Source organism: Theropithecus gelada, chromosome 19 (assembly GCF_003255815.1).
Source record: "Theropithecus gelada isolate Dixy chromosome 19, Tgel_1.0, whole genome shotgun sequence".
In the NCBI taxonomy this organism is placed as follows: Eukaryota; Metazoa; Chordata; class Mammalia; order Primates; family Cercopithecidae; genus Theropithecus; species Theropithecus gelada.
In genome coordinates this window covers 49998690-50021965 of record NC_037687.1, presented here as the reverse complement: position 1 = coordinate 50021965, position 23276 = coordinate 49998690, and the positions used below count along the sequence as shown (strand labels likewise).

General features: G+C 41.4%; 1 protein-coding gene across 2 annotated transcripts in view; it reads left to right on the top strand.

The window, feature by feature from the left end:
* Window positions 1-23276, top strand: part of URI1 (URI1, prefoldin like chaperone) — a 91975-nt gene that overhangs the window by 11460 nt on the left and 57239 nt on the right. The window contains exon 1 of one of the 2 annotated variants that reach the window (XM_025367664.1): window positions 7121-7571. The exons of the other annotated variant lie outside the window; for it this stretch is intronic. Coding sequence (XP_025223449.1) covers window positions 7443-7571 — 129 coding nt within the window. The 5' untranslated portion in view covers window positions 7121-7442. Of the gene's footprint in view, window positions 1-7120; window positions 7572-23276 lie in introns of those variants that run through there. 2 annotated transcript variants of the gene reach the window in all.

Genomic DNA, 23276 nt, shown 5'->3' with positions numbered 1-23276 from the left:
TTTAGTGTACCATTTTGATTCCCTTTTTCTTTCCCTGTCTGTATATTTTTCAGTTATTTTCTTTTTTTTTTTTTTTTTTTTTGAGACGGAGTCTCGCTCTGTCGCCCAGGCTGGAGTGCAGTGGCCGGATCTCAGCTCACTGCAAGCTCCGCCTCCCGGGTTCCCGCCATTCTCCTGCCTCAGCCTCCCGAGTAGCTGGGACTACAGGCGCCGCCACCTCGCCCGGCTAGTTTTTTTTTTTTTTTTGCATTTTTAGTAGAGACGGGGTTTCACTGTGTTAGCCAGGATGGTCTCAATCTCCTGACCTCGTGATCCGCCCGTCTCGGCCTCCCAAAGTGCTGGGATTACAGGCGTGAGCCACTGTGCCCGGCCCAGTTATTTTCTTAGTGGTTACCTTGGGGATCACAATTAGCATCTTAAATTTATAACACCCTAATTTGAATAATACCAACTTAGTTTTAATAGTATACAAATACTTTGCTCATATACATCTCTGTCCCTCCCTCTTTATATTATTGTCTCAGATCATATCTTTATACATTCTGTGCCCATTAACGTAGATTTATAATTATTGTTTCATGCATTTGCCCTTTAAATGATAGGTGAAAAACGAAGAATTACAAACCAAACCTACAATAGTACTGGCTTTTATATTTACCAATGTATGCAGTTACTATTTTTATCAGTGTTCTTTTTTTCTCATCATGGCTTTGAATTACTATCAAGTGTCCTTTCATTTCAGTCTGATGGATTCACTTTAGCAGCTCTTGTAGAGCAGGGCTACCAGCAATGAGTTTTCTCTGCATTTATTTATCTGAAAATGTCTTAATTTCTCCTTTATTCCTGAAGGATAGTTTGTCTGGTAGGAAATTCTTGGTTGACAGTCTTTTTTTTTTTTTCTTTTCAGGACTTTAATTGTGTTATTCCACTGTCTCTGGGCCTCTATGGTTTCTCTTCTTTTCTTTTTCTTTTTTTTTTTTCTTTTTTTTTTTTTTTCTTTTTTCTGAGACGGAGTTTTGCTCTTGTGCCCAGACTGGAGTGCAATGGCATGATCTCAGCTCACTGCAACCTCCATCTCCCGGGTTCAAGCGATTCTCCTGCCTCAGCCTCCTGAATAGATGGGATTACAGGTGCCCACCAACATGCCTGGCTAATTTTTGTATTTTTAGTAGAACAGGGTTTCACCATGTTGGTCAGGCTGGTCTTGAACTCCTGACCTCAGGTGATCTGCCCGCCTCGTCCTCCCAAAGTGCTGGAATTACAGGCATGAGCCACTGCACCCAGCTCCTCTACGGTTTCTGATGAAAACTTAGCTATTAATGTTACCAAGGACTCTTTGTACCTTACAAGTTGTTCCTCTCTTGCTGCTTTCCAGATTCTCTTTCTGTCTCTGATTTTTGACAATCTGGCTATGAGTCTCAATATGAATCTCTGAGTTTCTCCTGCTTGGAATTTGTTAAGCTTCTTGGATGTGTATGTTCGTATCTTTCATCAATTGGGAAGTTTTCGCCATTATTTCTTCAAATTTCTTTTCTGTCCCTTTCTGTTCCTCTTCTCCTTCAGGAACTTCTACTATGCATATGTTGATATATGCTTGATGGCATCACATGGATCTATCAGGCTCTGCTCATTTTTCCTTCCGTTTTTTTTTTTTGAGATGGAGTCTCACTCTATTACCCAGGCTGGAGTGCAGTGGAATGATCTCAGCTCACTGCAACCTCCTCTTTCTTGATTCAAGTGATTCTTGGCCTTCAGCCTCCCCAGTAGCTAGGATTACAGGGCGCGTCACAATGCTCGGCTAATTTTTGTATTTTTAGTAGAGATGGGGTTTCACCATGTTGGCCAGGCTGGTCTCAAACTCCTGAATCCAAGTGATCCACCCACCTCAGCCTCCCAAAATGGTGGGATTACAGGTATGAGCCACCATGGCCAGCCTATTTTTCCTTTTTTTTTCTCTCTCTCTTTACAACTGGACAATTTCAATTGCCTTATCTTCAAGTTTGCTGATTCTTTCTTCTTCCTGACTCTTCAGATCAGCTTTTTGACCTCTCTAGTGAATTTCTAAATTCCAGCTATTGTACTTTTTGGCTCCAGGATTTCTATTTTGTTCCTTTTTATAAGGTTAAACTTTGTTGGCCTTCCCTATTTGTTCATACATTATTTTGGTTTCCTTTAGCTCATTGGGCATAAGACAGTTGATTTAATATCTTTGACTAACGTTTCCAATGTAAGGGCTTCCGTGGGGATGGTTCCTATCCAATTATTTTTCTCCCCCCGTGAATGGGCTATACTTTCCTTTTTCTTTGTATGCTTTGTAATATTTTGTTGAGCACCTGGCATTATTGTGGTAACTGAAAATCAGATTCTCCTCCTCTTCAGGGATTGTTGATTTTTGCTTGTTGAGGGTTGCAGCCATCTGCTTGTTTAGAGACTTTTCCAAACTATGTTTGCAAAGTGTGTAGTCCTTATTGGATGGGGTTACTGAAGTTTTTGTTTCATAATCTTTATAGGCAACCAGTGACTTGGAAATGATATCTGTAAATTTCTGGCTCCAAAAAGGTGTTCTTTCCTTTCAAATCTCCCGATGGATGCTGCCACAGGAAGCAGAAGAAGGCTGAAACCAATACAGGAGTCCATGCTAATCCCTCAGGACTCAAAAATTCCCCAATTTTTGGAGGACAAGGATCATCTTGCCTACCTTGCAACCAGCTAACCATTCCAGGAAAGCTATTCCTGCAGCCCCATGGTGGGGTGAGGGCTGAGAAATGGGGCATGGCAGCTGTTTTTGCATCCATCCTGTTGTTCTCTTACCAACAACCAGCAGCCTCTTTTTTCACCAAGAACTCTCCTGGCTGTTTATTCATGTCTCATGAGGTTTGCCCGGCTAATTTTTTGTATCTTTAGTAGAGATGGGGTTTCACCATATTGGCCAGGCTCATCTCAAAATCCTGACCTCAGGAGATCCACCTGCTTTGGGCTCCCAAAGTTCTGGGATTACAGATGTGAATTACTGCTCCCAGTCAAGGCTGGGTAATTTGTAAAGAAAGGAGGTTTATTTGGCTCACAGTTCTGTAGGCCATACAAGGATGTGGCACCAACGTCTGCTTGGTTTCTGGTGAGGCCTCAGGAAGCTTCCAATCATGGTGGAAGGCAAATGGGGAGCTGCACATCACATGGCAAGTGGAAATAAGAGCAAGGGAGCAAGAGAGGAAGGAGGAGGTGCCAGGCTCTTTTAAACAACCAGCTTTCATGTGAACTCATTACTGCAGGAAGAGTAGCAAACCATTTGTGAGGGATCCGCCCCCAAGACCCAAACACCTCCCACTAGGCCCCATTTCCAACATTGGGGATCACATTTCAACATGAGATTTTGAGGGAACAATATCCAAACCATGTCAGTGGCACTCTATTGACTCCAACATCTATGAATAGGACTGGCGCTTGCCTTGGTCAACTCTTGTCTCCCATTCGCAGTGGGGGGACCTGGCACATGAAGAAGGGATTAACCAATAATAAGTAATAAAATAATAAGGTAATAAAATAATATTTACTTTTTTTTGGGGGGGGAGGACGGAGTCTCGCTCTGTCACCCAGGCTGGAGTGCAGTGGCACTATCTCGGCTCACTGCGAGCTCCGCCTCCTGGGTTCATGCCATTCTCCTGCCTCAGCTTGCCAAGTAGCTGGGATTACAGGTGCCCACCACCACGCTTGGCTAATTTTTTGTGTTTTTAGTAGAGATGCGGTTTCACCATGTTAGCCAGGATGATCTCAATCCCCTGACCTCGTGATCCACCCACCTTGGCCTCTCAAAGTGCTGGGATTACAGACATGAGCCACTGTGCCTGACCTACTTTTTTTTTTTTTTTTTTTCTGAGATGGAGTTTCACTCTTGTTGCCCAGGCTGGAGTGCAATGGCATGATCTTGGCTCACCGCAACCTCTACCTCCAGGGTTCAAGTGATTTTCCTGCCTCAGCCTCCCCAGTAGCTGGGATTACAGGCATGCACCACCACACCTGGCTAATTTTGTATTTTTAATAGAGATAGGGTTTCTCCATGTTGATCAGGCTGGTCTCGAACTCCTGACCTGAGGTGATTTGCCCGCCTCAGCCTCCCAAAGTGCTGGGATTGCAGGCGTGAGCCACTGCACCCGGCCAATTTTTATTTTTTGAAACGGAGTCTCATTCTGCTGCCCAGGCAGGAGTTCAGTGGCATGATCTCTGCTCACTGCAACCTCTGCCTTCCAGGTATAAGCGATTCTCTTGCCTCAGCCTCCTGAGTATCTGGGATTACAGGTGTGTGCCACCACGCCGGCTAATTTTTGTATTTTTAGTGGAGATGGGGTTTCACTATGTTGGCCAGGCTGGTCTCAAACTCCTGGCCTCAAATGATCTGCCTGCCTCCACCTCCCAAAGTGCTGGGATTACAGGCATGATCCACTGTGCCCGGCCAAAGCTGATGGTTTGAAAGTGTGATAAGTGCTACAAAGTAAATTTAAAAAGTGAGGTGAGGGCGGGTGCCTAGATGAGAGGGGAGGGGCTTTTGTGGACAGGAGTTCAAGAAAGCCCTGTTATTATTTGAACTGAGGCCTGAGTAATGGAAAGGAGGCAACCATGGAAAGATCTGGGAGAAGTATTGCAGGCATAGAGAGATCAGCAGGTGCAAAGGCCCTGAGGCAGGAACTAGTCTGGAGTGTCTGAAGAAGAGAGAAATTTTTGTGGTTGGCCTGAGTGGTAGGGGGCTTGGTTGGAGGTGGGGAAGGTGGGACCGACGATGCCGAATTCTAGCAGGATGTCTGGATTTGATTCTGGTTGCTGTGGGAAGCCATGGAGGGCCCAAGAAGGGAGACTGACATGACCTGATCCCCTTTGAAAAGCTCACCCAGGCTGCTGATTGGAGAATAGTTTAGGGGTGTGCGCATCAGATGTCTTTGGCTGCTCGTGATAGAAAATTGTCCTGGTCATTCAGAAAATTTACTGGCCTTTTAAACGGGAAGTTCAGAAGTGATGCAGACTTCAGAGTTGGTTGATTCAGCCCCGGATCAAGTTGTGTGACGTTGTCAAGGACTTGGGTTCTGTTCTCAGCTCTGCTGACCGCAGATTGCACTTCATTCTGAGTACTGGAGTGTCTAGGTGGTCTGGGGGGGCGGGGGCTGTCTGATACCCACGGGGCTACCTGATTTGCACTTCCTGGCCAAGGGAATAGACTGATTCCTTATGGGAGCACTTTCGAAGAATGAAGGAGAACCTTCTCAGGCAGGGCATGCTGGCTCATGCCTGTAATCCCAGCACTTTGTGGAGGCCGAGGCGGGTGGATCACTTGAGGCTAGGAGTTTGAGACCAGCTTCGCCAACATGGTGAAACCCTGTTTCTACTAAAAATACAAAAATTAGCCAGGCGTGTTGGCGCGCGCCTGTAGTCCCAGCTACTCGGGAGGCTGAGGCAGGAGAATCGCTTGAACCCAGGAGGCAGACGTTGCAGTGAGCCAAGATGGCACCATTGCACTTCAGCCTGGGCAACAGAACAACAACAACAAAAAACAAACAAAAAAAAACCTTCTCAGAAGCCTCCGGGAAATCTCTATTTGGACGACATCACACACCCATTTGAACCAACTACTTACAAGGGAGATGTATCACCCCCTTTGCCTGGAGCTAGGGTGTGGGTCAGCTTCCTACAGGCACAGGACTATGTGGTCTGGGGTTGAGCCCCCAAACGAGGGGAAGTGGGGTGGGCAGCTGCCAATCTCCATTACAAAGGATAAGAGTGGGGGCAGCAAGACCAGATCAATGGTTGCTGAGGTGGCCAGGGATGGAGAGAGGATGGTGGTGGTAGAGGAGGTGGTAAGAATGGTCAAGTTCTGGCTGTTCCAGAGGTGATGATGGTTGGATGTGCAGTGAGGAAAAATGTGCAGGAATGAACATTTATATTTTCCCAAGTTGTCCTTGCTTTCTTCCTTTGAAGCCATAAAAAGGAAAAAAATGGGTGGATCTGGACATCGGAGCTGGGCAGGAGTGAGGGAAGAGAAGCAGAGCAAGCAGGCACACTAGGCTGTGACTCTGCAGGCATCTCTCTGCCTAGACCTGTCTGTATAATGTGGAACGAACAGGACCCATCTTTGTTGCTAGCAACTGCAGCATAGGGCAAGGCCACTTCCACGCAGTTAGGTTAATAGGAGGCTGTGCAAAGGGCTGTAGGAGCAAGTGGGCACAGGAGTTCTAAAATAATCGAACCGGCCAGGCGTGGTGGCTCACACCTTTAATCCGAGCACTTCAGGGAAGCCAAGACAGGAGGCTCGCTTAATGTGAAGACCAGCCTGGGCAACATAGCGAGACCCTGCCTCTACGAAAAATAGAAAAATTAACAGGATGTGTTGGTGCGGGCCGGTGGTCCCAGCTACTCCTGAGGCTGAGATGGGAAGATCGCTTGAGTCTAGGAGTTTGAGGCTGCAGTGAGAAATGACGGCACTACTGCACTTCAGCCTGGGCGACAGACCATGACTCGGTCTCTTAAAAAAAAAAAAAGAAAAAAGAAAAGTGGGGGCAAAGTTATCCTTGGAAAATTTCTTAGTCCATTGATAGCAGCATATTAAAATTAGTATAGTAGCTTAATTTACATGAGAAAATATAATGTGTACAGTAATTAATGAACATGCAAAATATAATTGTATATTTCAACTCCCTAAAAAGACACAGAAAAGAGTTGAATTTGCTAAAATTAAATGTGCTTATGAAACAGCTCTAGTACATGAATTAAGCTCCTAGATACAGATGCAGCGCGAAACAACAGGGAGGGAGATGGGGCACTCAAGGCGACACGTGGCTCTTGTGGCCCAGCGCTTCCTGGGCGTGGTGCTTCTTTAGAACGTAAGCTTTTTTATTTTTAAGGTTCCAAAGCCTATATTTAGTGCTTTCATATACTTAACCTCAAAAAAAAAGAAAGAAATATCGGTATAAAATGTAAGCTTGCAGAGGGATACAAACGCAGCCCAGCGACAACCACCTCCAGCCCCAGCCACGCGGTCCGCACCTGTCCCTCCCCTGGGGGCGGGGCCTGCGCAGGCTGGGCGTGTCGGGGGCGGGACCGGCGCGCTTGCTTCCGGCGTGCCGCGCGGGGCGGGGCCTGTGAGGAGGCGCGGAGGAGGCGCGGCCGCCACGGGACGCCTGGCTGGGCCCGCACCGGAGAGGCGTCTCGGTACCTGGCGGCCGGCCTGCTACTGGGAGCCCGCTGCGGGGCGGCGGCAGCGGGGGCATGCGCGTGTGAGATGCGGCCGCGGGTGGCGCGGAAGCGAGCAGCGGCGGCGGCGGCGGCGGGCGCGGCCTCCTGGGCGCGGGGCGCGCGGTGCCTGAAGGCGGGCGCGCGGGCGCTGGGTAGCCGCCGACCGCGCCGCCTGCGCAGGCGCTTGTTCAGGACTCACTCGCCGCACTGAGGCCCGCTGGCCGGTCATGGAGGCGCCCACCGTGGAGACGCCCCCAGACCCCTCGTCCCCTTCGGCCTCGGCCTCGGCACCGGCCCCGGTCCCGGTTCCGCTGCGCGCCCCGGACGTGGCGCGGCTGCGCGAGGAGCAGGAAAAGGTAACTGGCAGCCCCGCGCCGCTTCCGCCTCCGCCCGGCGGGCCGCCCCTGCCTGTGCTCCGGGCCGCTGCCCCGCGTGGCCTAGGCCCAGCTGCCCGGGCCCGCGGAGGGAACGGGGGAAAACTTTTGTCACGTGCTTCTGTTGTCTTTGTCTGCAGTCCTTTGACCTCGCAGCGGAGTGAGGGGTGTGCAGCCTGTTCGCCTGCCCAGGGAAAGGGGCTTCTGAGCTGAAGGCGTGCGGCAGCGCGTGGGAATTTGGGGGCGGGGGCAGCACGCTGTCAACGGAAGCGTTAGCCTTAATATTTGTAGCTTGTAATATCCTAAACATTGCTTGAAATGTATACTGTTTGTTGCTCTTTATTTGATTGCATGGAAAAGTTTTACTGCGTTTGTCATGATAATGCTTCCTGTGCAATAGTTGGTTATTTAATATTTGTAACACTATAATGCCATTTAAATATATAAAAAAAAGAGAGTCTCACTATGTTGCCCAGGCTAATCTCGAACTTCTGGCCTCAAGCAATCCTCCCCCTCGCCTCCCCCCACCTCGCTTCCCAAAGTGTTGGGATTATAGGCGTGAGTCACCGAACCCGGCTCATTTTTATAAATTTTAATTTCATCGTATAATAAATGAGTTTTAAACTACTGGTGAAGAGGGTACAAAGTTTTGTGTTTCCTAGTGGGACTTTATATAAAGAAGTATTCCCAATTTAAGAAATAGTTTTATTGTTAAATCTGATTTTTCTGTGGATCTTTCAGATTGATTCTGTCCCCTCAAGTGTCTTGAAATTATTACTTTGAAAAAGCAGTATTTAATTTGCTTAAAATATTTTATGTCATTTATGGAAGAGCATCATGGATTATAAAGGGTTAGGAAGTTGCTTCAACACTATAAGCAGTTTAAAAGTTCTTAACTTTTTAATTGAACATTCCTGTATAAGAACGGCTATTTATATAGATACAAAAATATACTCAGTTCAACTAGATGGGGGTTTTAATAGAACTTAAAAAACACTCGTTTGCTTGGAAACTACCTGTTGGGATCAACTGCGGGAATCATTCTTTGTTCTGATTGGTTTATTTTATGGGTTGGATTTCCGTTTCTCAGCCATTTTTCTCTAATAACGCAACTGTTAGGTTTGGAAGCCTATTTTCAAGATGAAGGTTTAAAAATCCAGTGGCTAGCGTGGTGACTGAAACCTATAATCCCAGCTGCTTGGGATGTCAAGGTCGTGAAATTGCTTGAAGCCAAGGAGTTCGAGACCAGCCTTGGCAACATAGGGAGACCCCGTCTATATAAAAAAATACAAAAAATTAGCCAGGCCATGGTGGTGCACGCCTGTAGTACCAAGTACTTGGGAGACTGAGGTGGGAGAATCACTTGAGCCCAAGAGTTTTGAGTGGGCCGTGGTCATGGCACTGCACTTCACCCTGGGCGACAGAGTGAGACCCTGTCCTAAGAAGAAAAAAAAAATATATATATATATACACACACACACACACACACACACACATACACACACACACACATATATATTTAACTTAACTAGTTTGGCCTCTTTAAATTATAAGGCATTAATGTATTTTTTTTTTTTTAAAGAGAAAGAAAAATTAAAAACAGCCCCTCATGAAATCTTACTCCTTTTGCCAAAACTTGGCATTTTTTATTCTTTTAGAGAATGTGACACACCCTTAGAGGATGGTGTTTCTATTGCCTTTCCTCTGCTGCAGTGGGGTAATTTCACCTCAGTGTATAATATGTGCATAATGCTGACCTGATATATTTTCTACAATTTGGCATATTAAAAAGAGATCCTTAGTTTTATTCTGATGTTACTGTGACTGAAATGCAAAGGATACTTTTTGGGGTGCTCTGAACAGCTTTCTGGTATCGTGTTGAGTTACATTGAAAGAGTAACTGCTTTTTCAGTTACAGTCTTGTGGCAAACTGAATGACTTTTCTGTAGACACTGTCTGTGCTACCAAATTATTTTTCTTTGTTGTGTTAGTGTTAATTTGGCACACAAAATAACCACGTGTATATCTATCATGGGTATGTAAAATTATCCCCAGTTCAGGAAAAAGCGTGTCAGTATTTAATCTATCTTTATTTAATAGAAGCGTCTGCTTCAGTGGACAGGAGACCCTCAAGGCCGCAAAATAAACTGATTAGATAGCTGCACTGTAATTATAGTGTCGTACAGGAAAACTATCCAGTAAATCGGCAGTGAAAATTTTTTGTGAAGCACTTTATTTAGGCTTTAAAGCCAGCCCAGTTGTGGGAGTACAGTTGAGTTCTAGTAAAGTAGAAGCATAGTGACATCCTGAGTGTAGAAGGGGAAAATGTCATAGTAGCTTTATATGTGGCACTTAGTAGTTGAATCAAGCATGCTTTTAAGCTCTTGGCCTTTCCCTACATGGGTTTTGTGAGACAGAGTTAAACTCTGCAGAAAATGATCTGAATGACTGTTTTCAGTTTCCCCTGGGAGGGTACCTACCTAGTTGGCTCTAGATGCAGAGAGAGAAATGAGTTCTTTACATACAGTGGGTGCCTTAGGCTTAGGGCATAATCTTCTCTGGGAGCCTTGATTGAGAGGGGCTGGTAGGTAATGTGGCTTAAATGTTGCTCATTAGTATTGTTCTTTCTTTTTTTCCAAATTGAGCTAGGGAGTATAACAAGTTTTACCCTCTCTCCGTTTTTTTATTGTATGTTCTCTGGAACATGGAATAAAAAGAACAAAAAATTGGCAAACTGAGGAAGAGGACAGACAAGGGGCATGAACAAGCCACGACCTCTAACTGACAACATCTGTAGTCAGTGGTTAGGATCAAATATTTTAACATTGCTTTCACTTATAGAGTCAATGGTGAAACATTTCCAAAACAATTTGTTTTAGTTAAAACTTTGGTTGGTTTCTATTTTGATCTAGCAGAAAAACATGTGAGAAACATTCCCTGCAGCTTTGTTTATAATAATGAGAAAAACTAAAAGTCTGACATTAGGGAATTGGTTAAATGAATCAGGAGCTATTATGTAGGCATTGAAAACTAGGACAGTATGTATAGGGTGGTTCCCGTTATGTTTATGTAAGTACACATTTTGTATAGGAAAACACTGTTGTTTTAAAAGTACACAATTTTATTATTTTACCTAAAAGTTTGTAAAATTGGATAGGATTTTTTTTTTCCAAGAAAAGCTATTGATAAAACTTATTTTAATTTTAACGAAAATTGGAATGTTATTTTAATTGCAAAACACTTTCTGAGCCTGAAAAATGACTCTTGGCTGGTTTGAACGCTAATTAGGCAGGTTTATTTCTTGGTTACTTCAGAGCTGATATATATAATTTATTCAAACAACCATCTTCCAGTTGATTCCCTTCCTCCCCCCCCCCAAAGGTTTTATTTATTTGTTACAAGATACAGGGAGAGGAGAGAAATTCAAAGCATCCTTTTTTTCTTTCTTTCTTTTAACTAAATCGTTTTTACTAACAGCAGTAAAATATTTGTTGGAAAAATGGGAGCTTAACCTGTCTAGACTGTGACCTATGCCATAAAATGTGTGGTCTAGGACTGTTGTGGAGTATCTTGGGCTGTTCAGGGAGGTTTCCTTGTACTAAGATCTTGTTAAATCTGATTCTAATAATTGCATTATGTTGAAATTTTGGTTTCTTGGCTAAGGTGATGTTTCTGAGATATCTGTATTTTATATCTCTAGATACTATTAGCTTTCGTTAGCAGAACTACCAAGATTTTATTGTAATATTTTAAAAAGTGGTATATCCAGTATCGTTTTTATAGGCTTATTTGCAGGATAATAGTAAGATTAGAAAATTCATTAGGATAATATATTTATAATTGAGTGCCTCATGTAATTCTCACTTGGAATTTTGGAATAGCTGATATTTCCTGATATAGAGCCTTGGGGAATTAAATGCATTAAGAGTAAATATTTTAAATTTTTTATAAAGCAGAACAGCTAATTTAACTTAATGGAGGATTTTCATATTTCTTATGATAAACTAAACTGCACATAGTTTAAGGAACTGTCAGCCACGTAGGCCATATAACAACTATTCTTTCCAAGCCTAGAATCCATGCCATAGAATTTATGCAACAAATATTTAATGAGTATCTACTACATGCCAGGCATGTTCTGCTGAGTGTGCAGTAATGAACAAGATACAGAAAGTCCTTACTTTCATGGTTACACTCTAGGGGTGAAGGCCTGCAGTTACATAGCCTTACCTTGGGTGTTTGGTAGGTAAGGCTAAGTAGAAAAACAGGAAGGTAAGAGGACTGTAGAGAATGTAGGATGTGAGTGCAGGGATGGTGTCTTCTGTAAGCCATCAGAGAGGGCTTCTCAGTTAGGTTCCATTTGAGCAGAAACTTGAAATAAGTGGGGAGTGACCTGTGTGAATATATGGAGGATATTTTGGAGAAGAGCTTTCTAACCAGTATGAGAGCAGTACCAGATCATTGTAAGAGTTTTGGTTTTTATATCTGTGAGATGGGAAACCATTGGAATGTGTTTTGAGGCTGATCTTAAATTATATCCATTTGTCATACATATGTGAAGAAATGGACGGATGGAATTACATTATAGGGAGCAACTCTGTGTGCCACGCATTGTGATAGATGTTTACAGATCCGAACTTAGGATTTTCATTAATACTGTTTATTTTTCAGATGAACAGTTTGTTTCTAGTTTTTGCCTGGAACTTTCTCATGGTGCCTCTGTGTTTTCAGTTCCACTTACAATGCTTTTTCTAAGGTGGTTATACCAGTTTACCACTTGCTAGCAGTGAACAGAAGTTCTCCCTACTTCAGTCTTTACCACCATATGTCTTTTCATATTTGCTGGCCTATCTAGTGATGAGTAATGAGGTTGATGACCTTTTCAAATGTTTATTGGCTACTTGGATTTTTGTGTTTTGTTTTTGTGACATACTTGCTCGTCTCTTAACTATTTTCTATTGGGGATGTTAGTTATATTCTAATTGATTCATAGTAGTGACTGCCTTTCCAATTATATATTGTAAGTTTCTTCCCTGGTCTGTGGCTTGACTTGGAGCCCTTACAATGGTGTCTGTCCTTTGATAAACAGACATTCTTAATTTTAACAATTGTTTCCTTCATGGTTAGTGTTTTTTGTCTTGTTTTTAAGAAGTCTTTCTTACTACTCTTCTGAAGATATCCTCTTATATTGTCTAATAGAAGCTTTATTGCTTTGCTTTTCACGTTGAGAATCTACATTCTACCTGGAATTGGCTTTGTATATGGGGGGAATTGAGGTCAGGTTTCATTTTTTACTGTGTGGATACCTAGTTGCCCCATCAGCATTTATTGGAAAGAGTGTCATGTCTCCACCGCATTGTCATCTTTGTCATAAATCAGGTGACTGTGTAGTGGATCAGTTTCTTGACTGTTCTATTGGCTTGTCTATTCTTGCAGCAAACCTACACTGTCTAAATCATTATGACTTTGTAAGTTATCTTGATACCTGGTGCATGGTAATGTAGTTTTAGTTGTGGTTCCTCAAGTTTGCCTTTATTTTGTCCTTTCCAGTCCATATGCTGTTTCTTTCTTTTTCTTGCTTCTGATACTGGCCAGCTTAAGCGGTAGTAGTGGGCATCAGGGGTCAACTTTTAAACATTTACCATTAAGTGTGATATTTACTGTGAGTAATTTTTGTATTTGCTTTTATCAGATTAAGGAAATTTCCTTATATTCCAAATTTGCTATGAATTTTTATGAGTGGGTGTTGAATTTTAGAAATGCTTTTTCTAAATTTATTAATTATAGATAATTTATTGAAAAGAGTGTATTTGTTCTTTCTAATGTTGAAGTTACTTATTTTTTAAGAAAGGCACAGTTGTAATAATATGTTGGCTTGTATAACCAGAGGCACAATTCCATTTTGTAGGTGGGTGAGTTTTCAGAACTCATGTAAGTTATATTTTATTTTAGATAAACTTCTTATTGTTGTCGTTGGCACTTAGTATTGTGCCAGTAATGTGCCGTAAGAAGAGACAACTTTGATTTTAGTCCTTTGGAAGTTGTCAGTAAACATAAAACAGTATTTCAAGGAGGAAGAAACCCATTTTCATTGTGTTAGGCTTCTCTAGATTGGAACGAAAGATGTAATGGTCCCAAAATGCTGGAGGGAAAGGGGGAAGAAGGTGCGTGGAATTTGTGATTTGGCCATAACTGCTTGATTTTGTTTTTCCACCTGTTGTTTTCATTTTGAGTTTAAAAACCTTTTAGCTTGTGTCACTTGCCTTAATCTCTACATTGATAAGTCTCAATCTTTTTAGCCTGCCATAGGCAGTTTTTCACCCTTAAACTACACTACAACTGTTTATTTAAAAAATTATAAAACTACAGGAAAGGTGAAAGAACAATATGACGAACACTGTTTAATCAATTAACATTTTGTCCCATTTGCTTTACTCTGTATATATTCTTTTTTTTTTTCCCCTTTCCCCCTGTGGAACCATTCAGAAGTGAATTGCAGACATCACCACATCAGTAATACTGAAGCACATAATCATTTTACATCAAGGTCATTCTTCTACATAACCATATCTTTTTCACACTCAAGAAATTAACATTGACATGTACCATATGCACATTTTCTCAGTTTTTCTAAAAATGTCCTTTATAACTTTCTTTCAATGCAAGAGCCAGTCAAAGATTACCATGGCATTTGGCTCTCTTATCTCCTTAATCTTCTTTTATCTAAAATTACTCCCCGCCACCTTCTGTCTTTATGAAATTGGCATTTTTGAAGCGTTAGATCAGTTTTCTTGTAGAATGTCCCACCATTTGGAGGTGTCTAATGAACGTAATCATGAAGAAACAAACATTTTTGGCAAGAATGTTACATAGATAGCTGGTTGGTGGCACATGCCTGTAGTCCCAATTACTCTGAAAACTCCGAAGGCTGAGGCAGGAGGATTGCTTGAGCCCTAGAGGTGGAGTCCAGTCTGGGTAACATAGTGGTAAGGTCCTGTCTCTGAAACACACACACACGCGCGCGCGCGTGTGCGCGCCTGATTACATAGATGATGATGACTTTTCATTGCATCACATCAGGAGACACATAATGTCATTTTGTCCCATTATTAGTGTTGCTAGCCACTAGTTTAAGGTGCCAGGTCTCTCCATCATAAAGGTCCCTTTAATGGTATAGTACTTGAAGACAGTGTAAATATCCTGTTCCTCAAAAGCCTATTGCCGTGGATGATCCTTGCCTAAATCAGTCATATTGGTGTTTGCTAATTAGTGATTTTCTAACAATGTATTTATTAGTTTATGTTTTTCGATGAACAGGAACTCTAGAGGCCCCCCTCCTTTAGTTTTACAATAAACTCATTTTTTTGTTGTTGTTTCAAATTGAGAGTGATGTGATTTCTGTCATTCCTTTTGATGTTCAAATTGTTTTGAATTTGGCCAATGGGAGCCCCTTGAAGCTGGCTCAAGCATGCATTCTTTTTTTTTTTTTTTTTTTTTGAGACGGAGTCTCGCTCTGCCGCCCAGGCTGGAGTGCAGTGGCCGGATCTCAGCTCACTGCAAGCTCCGCCTCCCGGGTTCACGCCATTCTACTGCCTCAGCCTCCCGAGTAGCTGGGACTACAGGCGCCCGCCACCTCGCCCGGCTAGTTTTTTGTATTTTTTAGTAGAGACGGGGTTTCACCGTGTCAGCCAGGATGGGCATGCATTCTTTTTTTAAGATGGAGTTTTGCTCTTGTTGCCTAGGCTAGAGTACGGTGGCATGATCTTGGCTCACTGCAACCTCCGCCTCCTGGGTTCAAGTGACTCTCCTGCCTCAGTCTCCCAAGTAGCTGGAATTACAGGCCCCTGCCACCACGCCGGCTGCTTTTTTGTATTTTTAGTAGAGACAAGGTTTCACCATGTTGGCCAGGCTGGTCTCAAACTCCTGACCTCAGGTGATCCACCTGCCTCGGCCTCCCAAAGTGCTGGGATTACAGGCATGAGCCACTGTGCCTGGCCTGTGCATTCTTTTTTCATTATTTGATCATTACTTTGCTTTCTGGCGCAGGATGTTCCAGGCTTGCCTTGTAGTTTGCCTTAGTCCTGAAATTGACGATTTCTTCCAAGAGCCTTATAGAATAAGAAATGCTTAGAAACCGAGATACGGAGACAAGTAGTGCTGATTGCTGCTGGGGTGTTATTGCATCAAGCAGATAGTACGAAGGAAATATATTAACCTTCAATATACCAGAAAAAGCAGTCATCACCGTTTACCATCTAGGGCCAGTGGATGCTATTTACTGTTTATATTTTTAAGTAATTTTTGCAAATAATCGACAGGTCTAAGAATAAGGGATAGTGAAAAACAATTTTATTGGAAAGTTTAATCAGAATTTAAACACAGCAATTCTCTTTATATTAAGCAAATCTTGATGCACACAGATTATAAGAGATTTAAGAATACCGCCACATGTCCTCTTAGAACAATGGGATTATCCAGGTTCTTGTTGCAAATTACAGTATCATGAAGTCCTTCCTGTTGAATGACTGACTGGATAGGAATATCCTATTTGCTTTTTGTTCTTACAAGTATAGTGTTCACTCATGGAGTCTATGTTTCCTCGTTCTTATCAGTCAACCCATTTTTAATGTTCACTAAGTTTAGATGCATGTAATTTTTCTTCCACCATTGGCATGGTCTCTTCTAGGGCTTACAACTATACAGAGATAAATCATTACAGAATCCCTGCTTTCAGAACCTATTTCTGGTGTCTTCAGGGTTTTTTTTCTCCTAGCCTCTGACCTCAAGAAGTTAAAAAACTTACAGGAGTAGAAGAGGAAATAGAATTTAGAGATCTTTTATTCTAGCAATCTTGTTTTATTGTGGTAAACTAAATATATTTAATAAAATTTGCCATTTAACAATTCTTATGTGTATACTTTTCAGTGACATTGATTACATTCACTGTTAGGTAACCATCACTATTCTTTCTAAAACTTTTTCATCACCACAAACAGAAACTCTGTACCCATTAAGCAATAATGCTTTCATTCTCCCCTCCCAAACCCCTAGTCATTTATGACTATACATTTTGGTGCTTGTGTTTTTGGTGTCATATCTAAGAATCCATTGCCAGATACAAGGTCTTGAAGATTTATACCTATGTTTCCTTCTAGGGATTTCATGATTTTAACTCTTATATTTAGGTCATTGATCATTTTGAGTTAATTTCTGTGTATTCATTGATTGTTGATTTTGAGAAAATTCATCTAGGATATTTTCATCTGAAGGCTCATGATCTGAGATTTAATTTATGCTCTCATTTCACCATCATCATGAGTGTCTTTCTGTGCTATCCAATGTGGTAGCCATTAACCACATGTGGCTATTATACTTAAATTTAAAATTCAAATTAATTAAAATTAAGTAAAATAAAAATTCAGTTTTTTGGTTACAGTGGCCACATCTCAAGTGCTCATTAGTCACATTTGGCTATTGGCTGTTGTATTGGTCTGTGCTGATAAAGATTCCCATCATCAAAAAAAAAAAAAAAAAAATTACTGGACTTCATTGGTCAAAAGTGCTACTAGCTCTTTATATTCATAATCTGATTCATTTAATTGTGAAGTATCTTTCCATCACTTTTTTCCTCTTTCCATTATAGGCAGAAAGTAAAAAAAATCTGAATTCTCAACTGTGTTTATTGAAAGCGAAAAGCAGACTACAAAGATGGTGTCTGTTATCATTTATACTTTTTTGAAAGATGATGCAGTACCCTAGGCAATGCAGTAAGAAGACGGAAGGATGATATATTTTATTGTTGATTGCATCATCCTTCTAGGTGCTTCCATGATTCTTCCATTTTATCATTTTCTTATTGGTTTTTTTTTTTTTAGCGCATAGTTAGGAATAGTTGATCATAAAATAATTACTAAGGTTATGATGAAATGGCTAGATGCAGGAAAACATAATCACTAGGATCCTGTAGTGTATCTTAGACTTACAAAGACACTGTACCCATATGGTAATTGCAAAATAAAATGAGTTTTTTTTCCTTCATAGGAAAATTTTCTTTTGATTCCTTGGAAGGCCTCTAAGAGGATAAAAGTCATGAAATATTAATCCTTGCAAATAGTTAGAACTACTCAAGAAAGAAACTAAAAAAACAAAAAACAAAAAACAAAAAACTGGGTTCAATGGACCTGCCTGTATACCCTGATACTTTGAATTCAAATCCATTACCACAAGGTTCTTAAATTTTCCCCAGTCTATATTTGAATCTCCCCTTCTTTCATAGTAAAAACTTTGGTTCTCAACATCTGTATTTATTCATTTGCTGTATCCTACAATATATACAAAATAGCTTCAGAATGACCACGTTAATACTACTGCCAATGGCAAACTTGTGAAGTAAAGTTCAAAATGTCCTTGTAGTTTCATTGGCTTTTGTATAATTAACGCTTTTGGGGTGTACAGTTAGGATACTGATCTCAAAAGTCACTTGAATTATTTTTTTCTGTGCAGTTATACCTTGGATTTTTATTTATATTGAATCTTAGTATTTGCTTTTTTGTCTTTTTCACTTAATTGCATTTTATGAATACATGAAAATATTTACATGGTTCAAAAATCACAACTAAATCAGAAGTTATCCCTACTGAGGTAATTCTGATTCATTCTCATTCCTGCTCTTACCTACCCCATAGGTAACCCTTTTTTTTTGAGACGGAGTTTCGCTTTTGTTGCCCAGGCTGGAGTGCAGTGGCGCGATCTCGGCTCTCTGCAACCTCCACATCCCAGGTTCAAGCAATTCTCCTGCCTCAGCCTCCCAAGTAGCTGGAATTACAGGTGCCCACCACCATGCCCGGCTAATTTTGAAAATATTTTTAGTAGAAATGGAGTTTCACCATGTTCGCCAGGGTGGTTTCAAACTCCTGACCTCAGGTGATCTACCCGCCTCAGCCTCCCAAAGTGCTAGGATTACGGGTGTGAGCCAGCACACCCGGCCTAGATAACCATTTACATTCACTTTTCACCTGTCCTTCCTGTGTTTCTTCTTTAAAAATACTTACATGTGTTCACTTTGTCTCCCCTCCATACTGCCTTCTTATATCATTAAATGATAAACTTGGGAATTACTCTGGTTCATAGGGATATTCCTCATCTTTTTTTCTTTTTTTTTTTTGAGATGGAGTCTCGCTCTGTCACCCAGGCTGGAGTGCAGTGGTGCATTCTCGGCTTACTGCAAGCTCCGCCTTCTGGGTTCATACCATTCTCCTGCCTCAGCCTGGCTAATTTTTTATTTTTTAGTAGAGATGGGGTTTCACGGTGTTAGCTAGGATAGTCTCATCTCCTGACCTCGTGATCCGCCCGCCTCGGCCTCCCAAAGTGCTGGGATTACAGGCGTGAACCACCGTGCCCGGCCTCCTCGTCATATTTTGTGGTTGCATAGTGCTTTATGTCTGTGTCATGAGATATTCAGCTGATGTCTTATTGATGGGCATTTGGTGTTTTTGAGTCTCTTGATAGTACAGCTAATGCCTCAGTAAATCACTTTATGCATCTGTTGTTTCTCATTTGTGAAGTAACTTAGGGTAAAGTCCTAGAGATAGATGACTGAGTCATAGGCTAAATTTGTTTAGCTTTATCCATGTTTATAACCACCCTCTCAATGAACTATTACCTTTAATTTAATTTACAATGTGAAATAAAAAGACTTAAGAGAAATAGAAGACTATTATATCCGAAAACTAGGAATTCCTTGAATTGGCCATTTCCTGTGATCTTCATTGCCATTTTCCCAGTTACTGTTTTTTTCTTTTCTTTTTTTTATTTTTTCTTCCCGAGTTCAAGTGATTTTCCTGCCTCAGCCTCCCAAGCAGCTTGGATTAACAGGCACCCACCACCATGCTCAGCTAATTTTTATATTTTTAGTTGAGACGGGTTTTCACTATGTTGGCCAGGCAGGTCTCAAACTCTTGACCTCAGGTGATACGCCCTCCTTGGCCCCCCAAAGTGCTGGGATTACAGGCGTGAGCCACCGTGCCCGGCCCAGTTATCATTTCTTACAAAAGAGGCAGTGATTCTTGGCTGGTCTTGGCAGTTTGGCAGTTCCACTTTTGTTCCTTTTCTATTTATTTTCCAGAGTAGTCTTTTTTTTTTGAGATGGAGTTTCACTCTTGTTGCCCAGGCTGTAGTGCAGTGGAGTGGTCTTGGCTCATTGCAGCCTCCGTCTCCCGGGTTCAAATGATTCTCCTGCCTCAACCTCCCATGTAGCTGGGATTATAGGTGCCCGCCACCACGCCCAGCTAATTTTTTTAATTTTTAGTAGAGATGAGGTTTTACCATGTTGATCAGGCTGGTCTCGAACTCCTGACCTCAGGTGATCCACCTGTCTCGGCCTCCCAAAGTTTTACAGACGTGAGCCATGGCGCCTGGCCCAGAGTAGTCTTTTTAAGAATGCAAATTGGATTATGTCATTTTGTCATTTTCCTGCTTATAATTCTTTTGGATTTATCAGCAAGAAAACCGTAAAATAAATACAATTTATGTTTTGATATTTTAAAGTGGATTCCAAGTTTCTGTTGACATCTGTAACTTTTCTTCTATTTTCATGAATGTATTAATCATAAAGGCTATTATATTTTATAAATGCAATATGTCAGTCAAATGAAGGTCTGCTTTTATTCTTTCCTCTTGGTTTCTTTACGGCTGCTTCTGTTTTTATAGATTGCCTTGTACCTTGCAATTTTGAACTGGATGCCAGATGTTGTGACGAAAAATCCTAGAGATTCTGGATGATGTTAACCCTCCTTCAAAGTGGGTTAAGTTTTCTTTTAGCAGCCAGAGTAATCCTAATGGAGTATGTTGTCTGTTTCATACATTATGTGATTATGTGTGTGTAGCTCTGTTTCTCTATTCGGTTCCATTGGATTATTTGCCTATAATTGCACCAGTATCATACTCTTACTATTTTAGCTTTATAATAAGTGTTGATATCTAGTAGTAAAATTCCTATAGCACTTTGTTCTTCAAGGTTGTTGTTACTATTCTGACCCTTTGCTTTTTTGTATATATTTTAGGATCAACTTTCCAATACTCAAAAAATTAACGTTACTGGGGTTTTACTTGGAGTGCACTGGATCTAAAGATCAGTTTGAAGATAATTAAGATGTTTACAATATTAAGTTTTAAAATCTGTGAGCATTGTATATCAATTTACTTCTATAACTTTTCAGTATTAGCTTTTAAAAGTATACAGATCTTCATGTGTTAGATTTATTTCTAGATACTATTTTTTATTGCCTTTTGTAATTACTTTTTTTGTTGTTGTTGTTGGTAACATACTTGATTTTTACATATTGACTTGGTTCCAAATTTATTTTTTTGTTGTCGTTTAAAAAATAGAGATGGGTTTGCTATGTTGGCTAGACTGGTCTCGAACTCCAGGCCTCAAGTGATCCACCTGCCTCTGCTTCCCAAAGTGCTGGGGTTACAAATGTGAGCCACCATGCCTGGCCTAAATTTATTTGAATTCTAATTACTTGCCTATACATTCTGATAGTATCTGTGTAGTTACATACAGGCATGTTGTTTGTAAATACTGACAGTTATATTCATTCCCGTTCTTAAGATTTTTTTATGGTTTTTTTGTTTTTTGCCCTAATGTATGGGCTAGGACCTTTAGTGTAATGTAAAATAAAAGTTAGGACATTGGGCTTTACATACCAGGAGGGCAATTTTAAGTATTTCACCATACAGATGTTTGCAGTTGGCTTTTTGTAGCTACTCTTTATGAAAATAAGGACATTTTCTCTTGTTGCTAATTTTATCAGGAGTAGATGCTGAAGTTTATCAAATGCATTTTATCTGTTTCTTGAGATAACAATATGGTAAATTACTTTGATTCTTTAAAAATACTCAAATGCCATTGCATTCCTGCAGCAAACCCATTTGTGTAGGATGTGTTTACCTTGTTATATATTGCTAGATTAAATTTGATAATATTTTATTAAGGTATTTTGTTCTGTTACATGAGGCAAAATTCTGTAATTCTATTCTTTTCTTTTTTTTTTTGACTAATTCTACCAGCCGGGTGCTGTGGCTCACACCTGTAATCCCAGCACTTTGGGAAGCTGAGGTGGGCGGATCACCTGAGGTTAGGGGTTTGAGATCAGCCTGGCTAACATGGTGAAACCCCATCTCTACACAAAATACAAAAATAAGCCGGGTGTGGTGGTGGGGGCCTGTAATCCCAGCCACTCGGAAGGTTGAGGCATGAGAATTGCTTGAACCCGGGAGGTGGAGGTTGCAGTGAGTTGAGATCATGCCACTGCACTCCAGCCTGGGCAAGTGAGACTTGGTCTCAAAAAAAAAAAAAAAAGATTGACACTACTTTAAACCTATGATTTTCTTTTCTTGTAATGTCCTTGTGAGGATTTGGCTTCAGAATTAGGCTGGCCTCATGAAACAGCTCCCATTTTTGTATATCCTATAAAAGAATTTGTATACTATTGTTACTGGTTTTTGTGTGTGTTCTGTTTTTGTTTTTTTGAAACAGAATCTCGATCTCTCATCCAGGCTGGAGTGCAGTGTCCAATCCTGGCTCATTGCAGCCTGGAACTCCCAGACTCAGATTATCCTCTCACCTCCGTCTCCCTGAGTAGCTGGGACTACAGGAATGCACCACCATGCCTGGCTAATTTTTCTGTATTTTTTGTAGATACAGAGTCTCACCACGTTGCCCAGGCTGGTCTTGAACTTCTGGGATCAAGCTATCCATCTGCCTTGGCCTCCGAAAGTGATGGACTGCAGGCTAGTCAGCCACTGTGCCTGGCTGGTACTGTTTCTAACTTACATGTTTGGAACAGTTCATGAACAAAGCTGTCTGGGCCCAGTGTTTTTCTTGGACATTTTGTATGGAGATTTTAATATACTACCTCAATTTCTTTGAAGGGTTCAAAGACTATCCAGATTTTCTGTTTCTAGTTGTATTGTTTTAGAAAAAGTGATTTTCAAGGAATTGTCCTTTCTAAGTTTTTAAGCTTATCGTCCCTCTGAGTTACCATTTCCTGTTATCTTTTTATTATCAGATTTGGTGGTAATGTCCTCTTTTTAATGACTGTAATTTTTAATTTGTGGGTTTTTTCCTCCCTTGATTTTTCTTATTTCCCCAGGCTGGAGTGCAGCAGCGCGATCTTGGCTCACTGCAAGCTCCGCCTCCCGGGTTCACGCTATTCTCCTGCCTCAGCCTCCTGAGTAGCTGGGACTAGAGGCACCCACCACCACACCCGGTGAATTTTTTGTATTTTTAGTAGAGACGGGTTTCACCGTGTTAGCCAGTGTGGTCTCGATTTCCTGACCTCGTGATCCACCCGTCTGGGCCTCCCAAAGTGCTGGGATTACAGACGTGAGCCACCGCGCCCGGCCCTTTTTTCCTCTTTTCTAAGTCTGCTGTCTGCTTTATTGATTTCTTCTCTTTTTTTTTCTGTTTAAGTTTTTCCTTTGGCTGTAATTTTTCTAGCCCTTTGAGATGATGGTTGAGGTTATTAATATTAACCTTTCTTTATTATAAAATACACATTTTGAGCTTTAAATTTTTCTCTAATCATTGCCTTAGGTACTCCACACATTTTTTTTTTTTTTTTTTTTGAGACTGAGTCTGGCTCTGTCGCCCAGGCTGGAGTGCGGTGGCCGGATCTCAGCTCA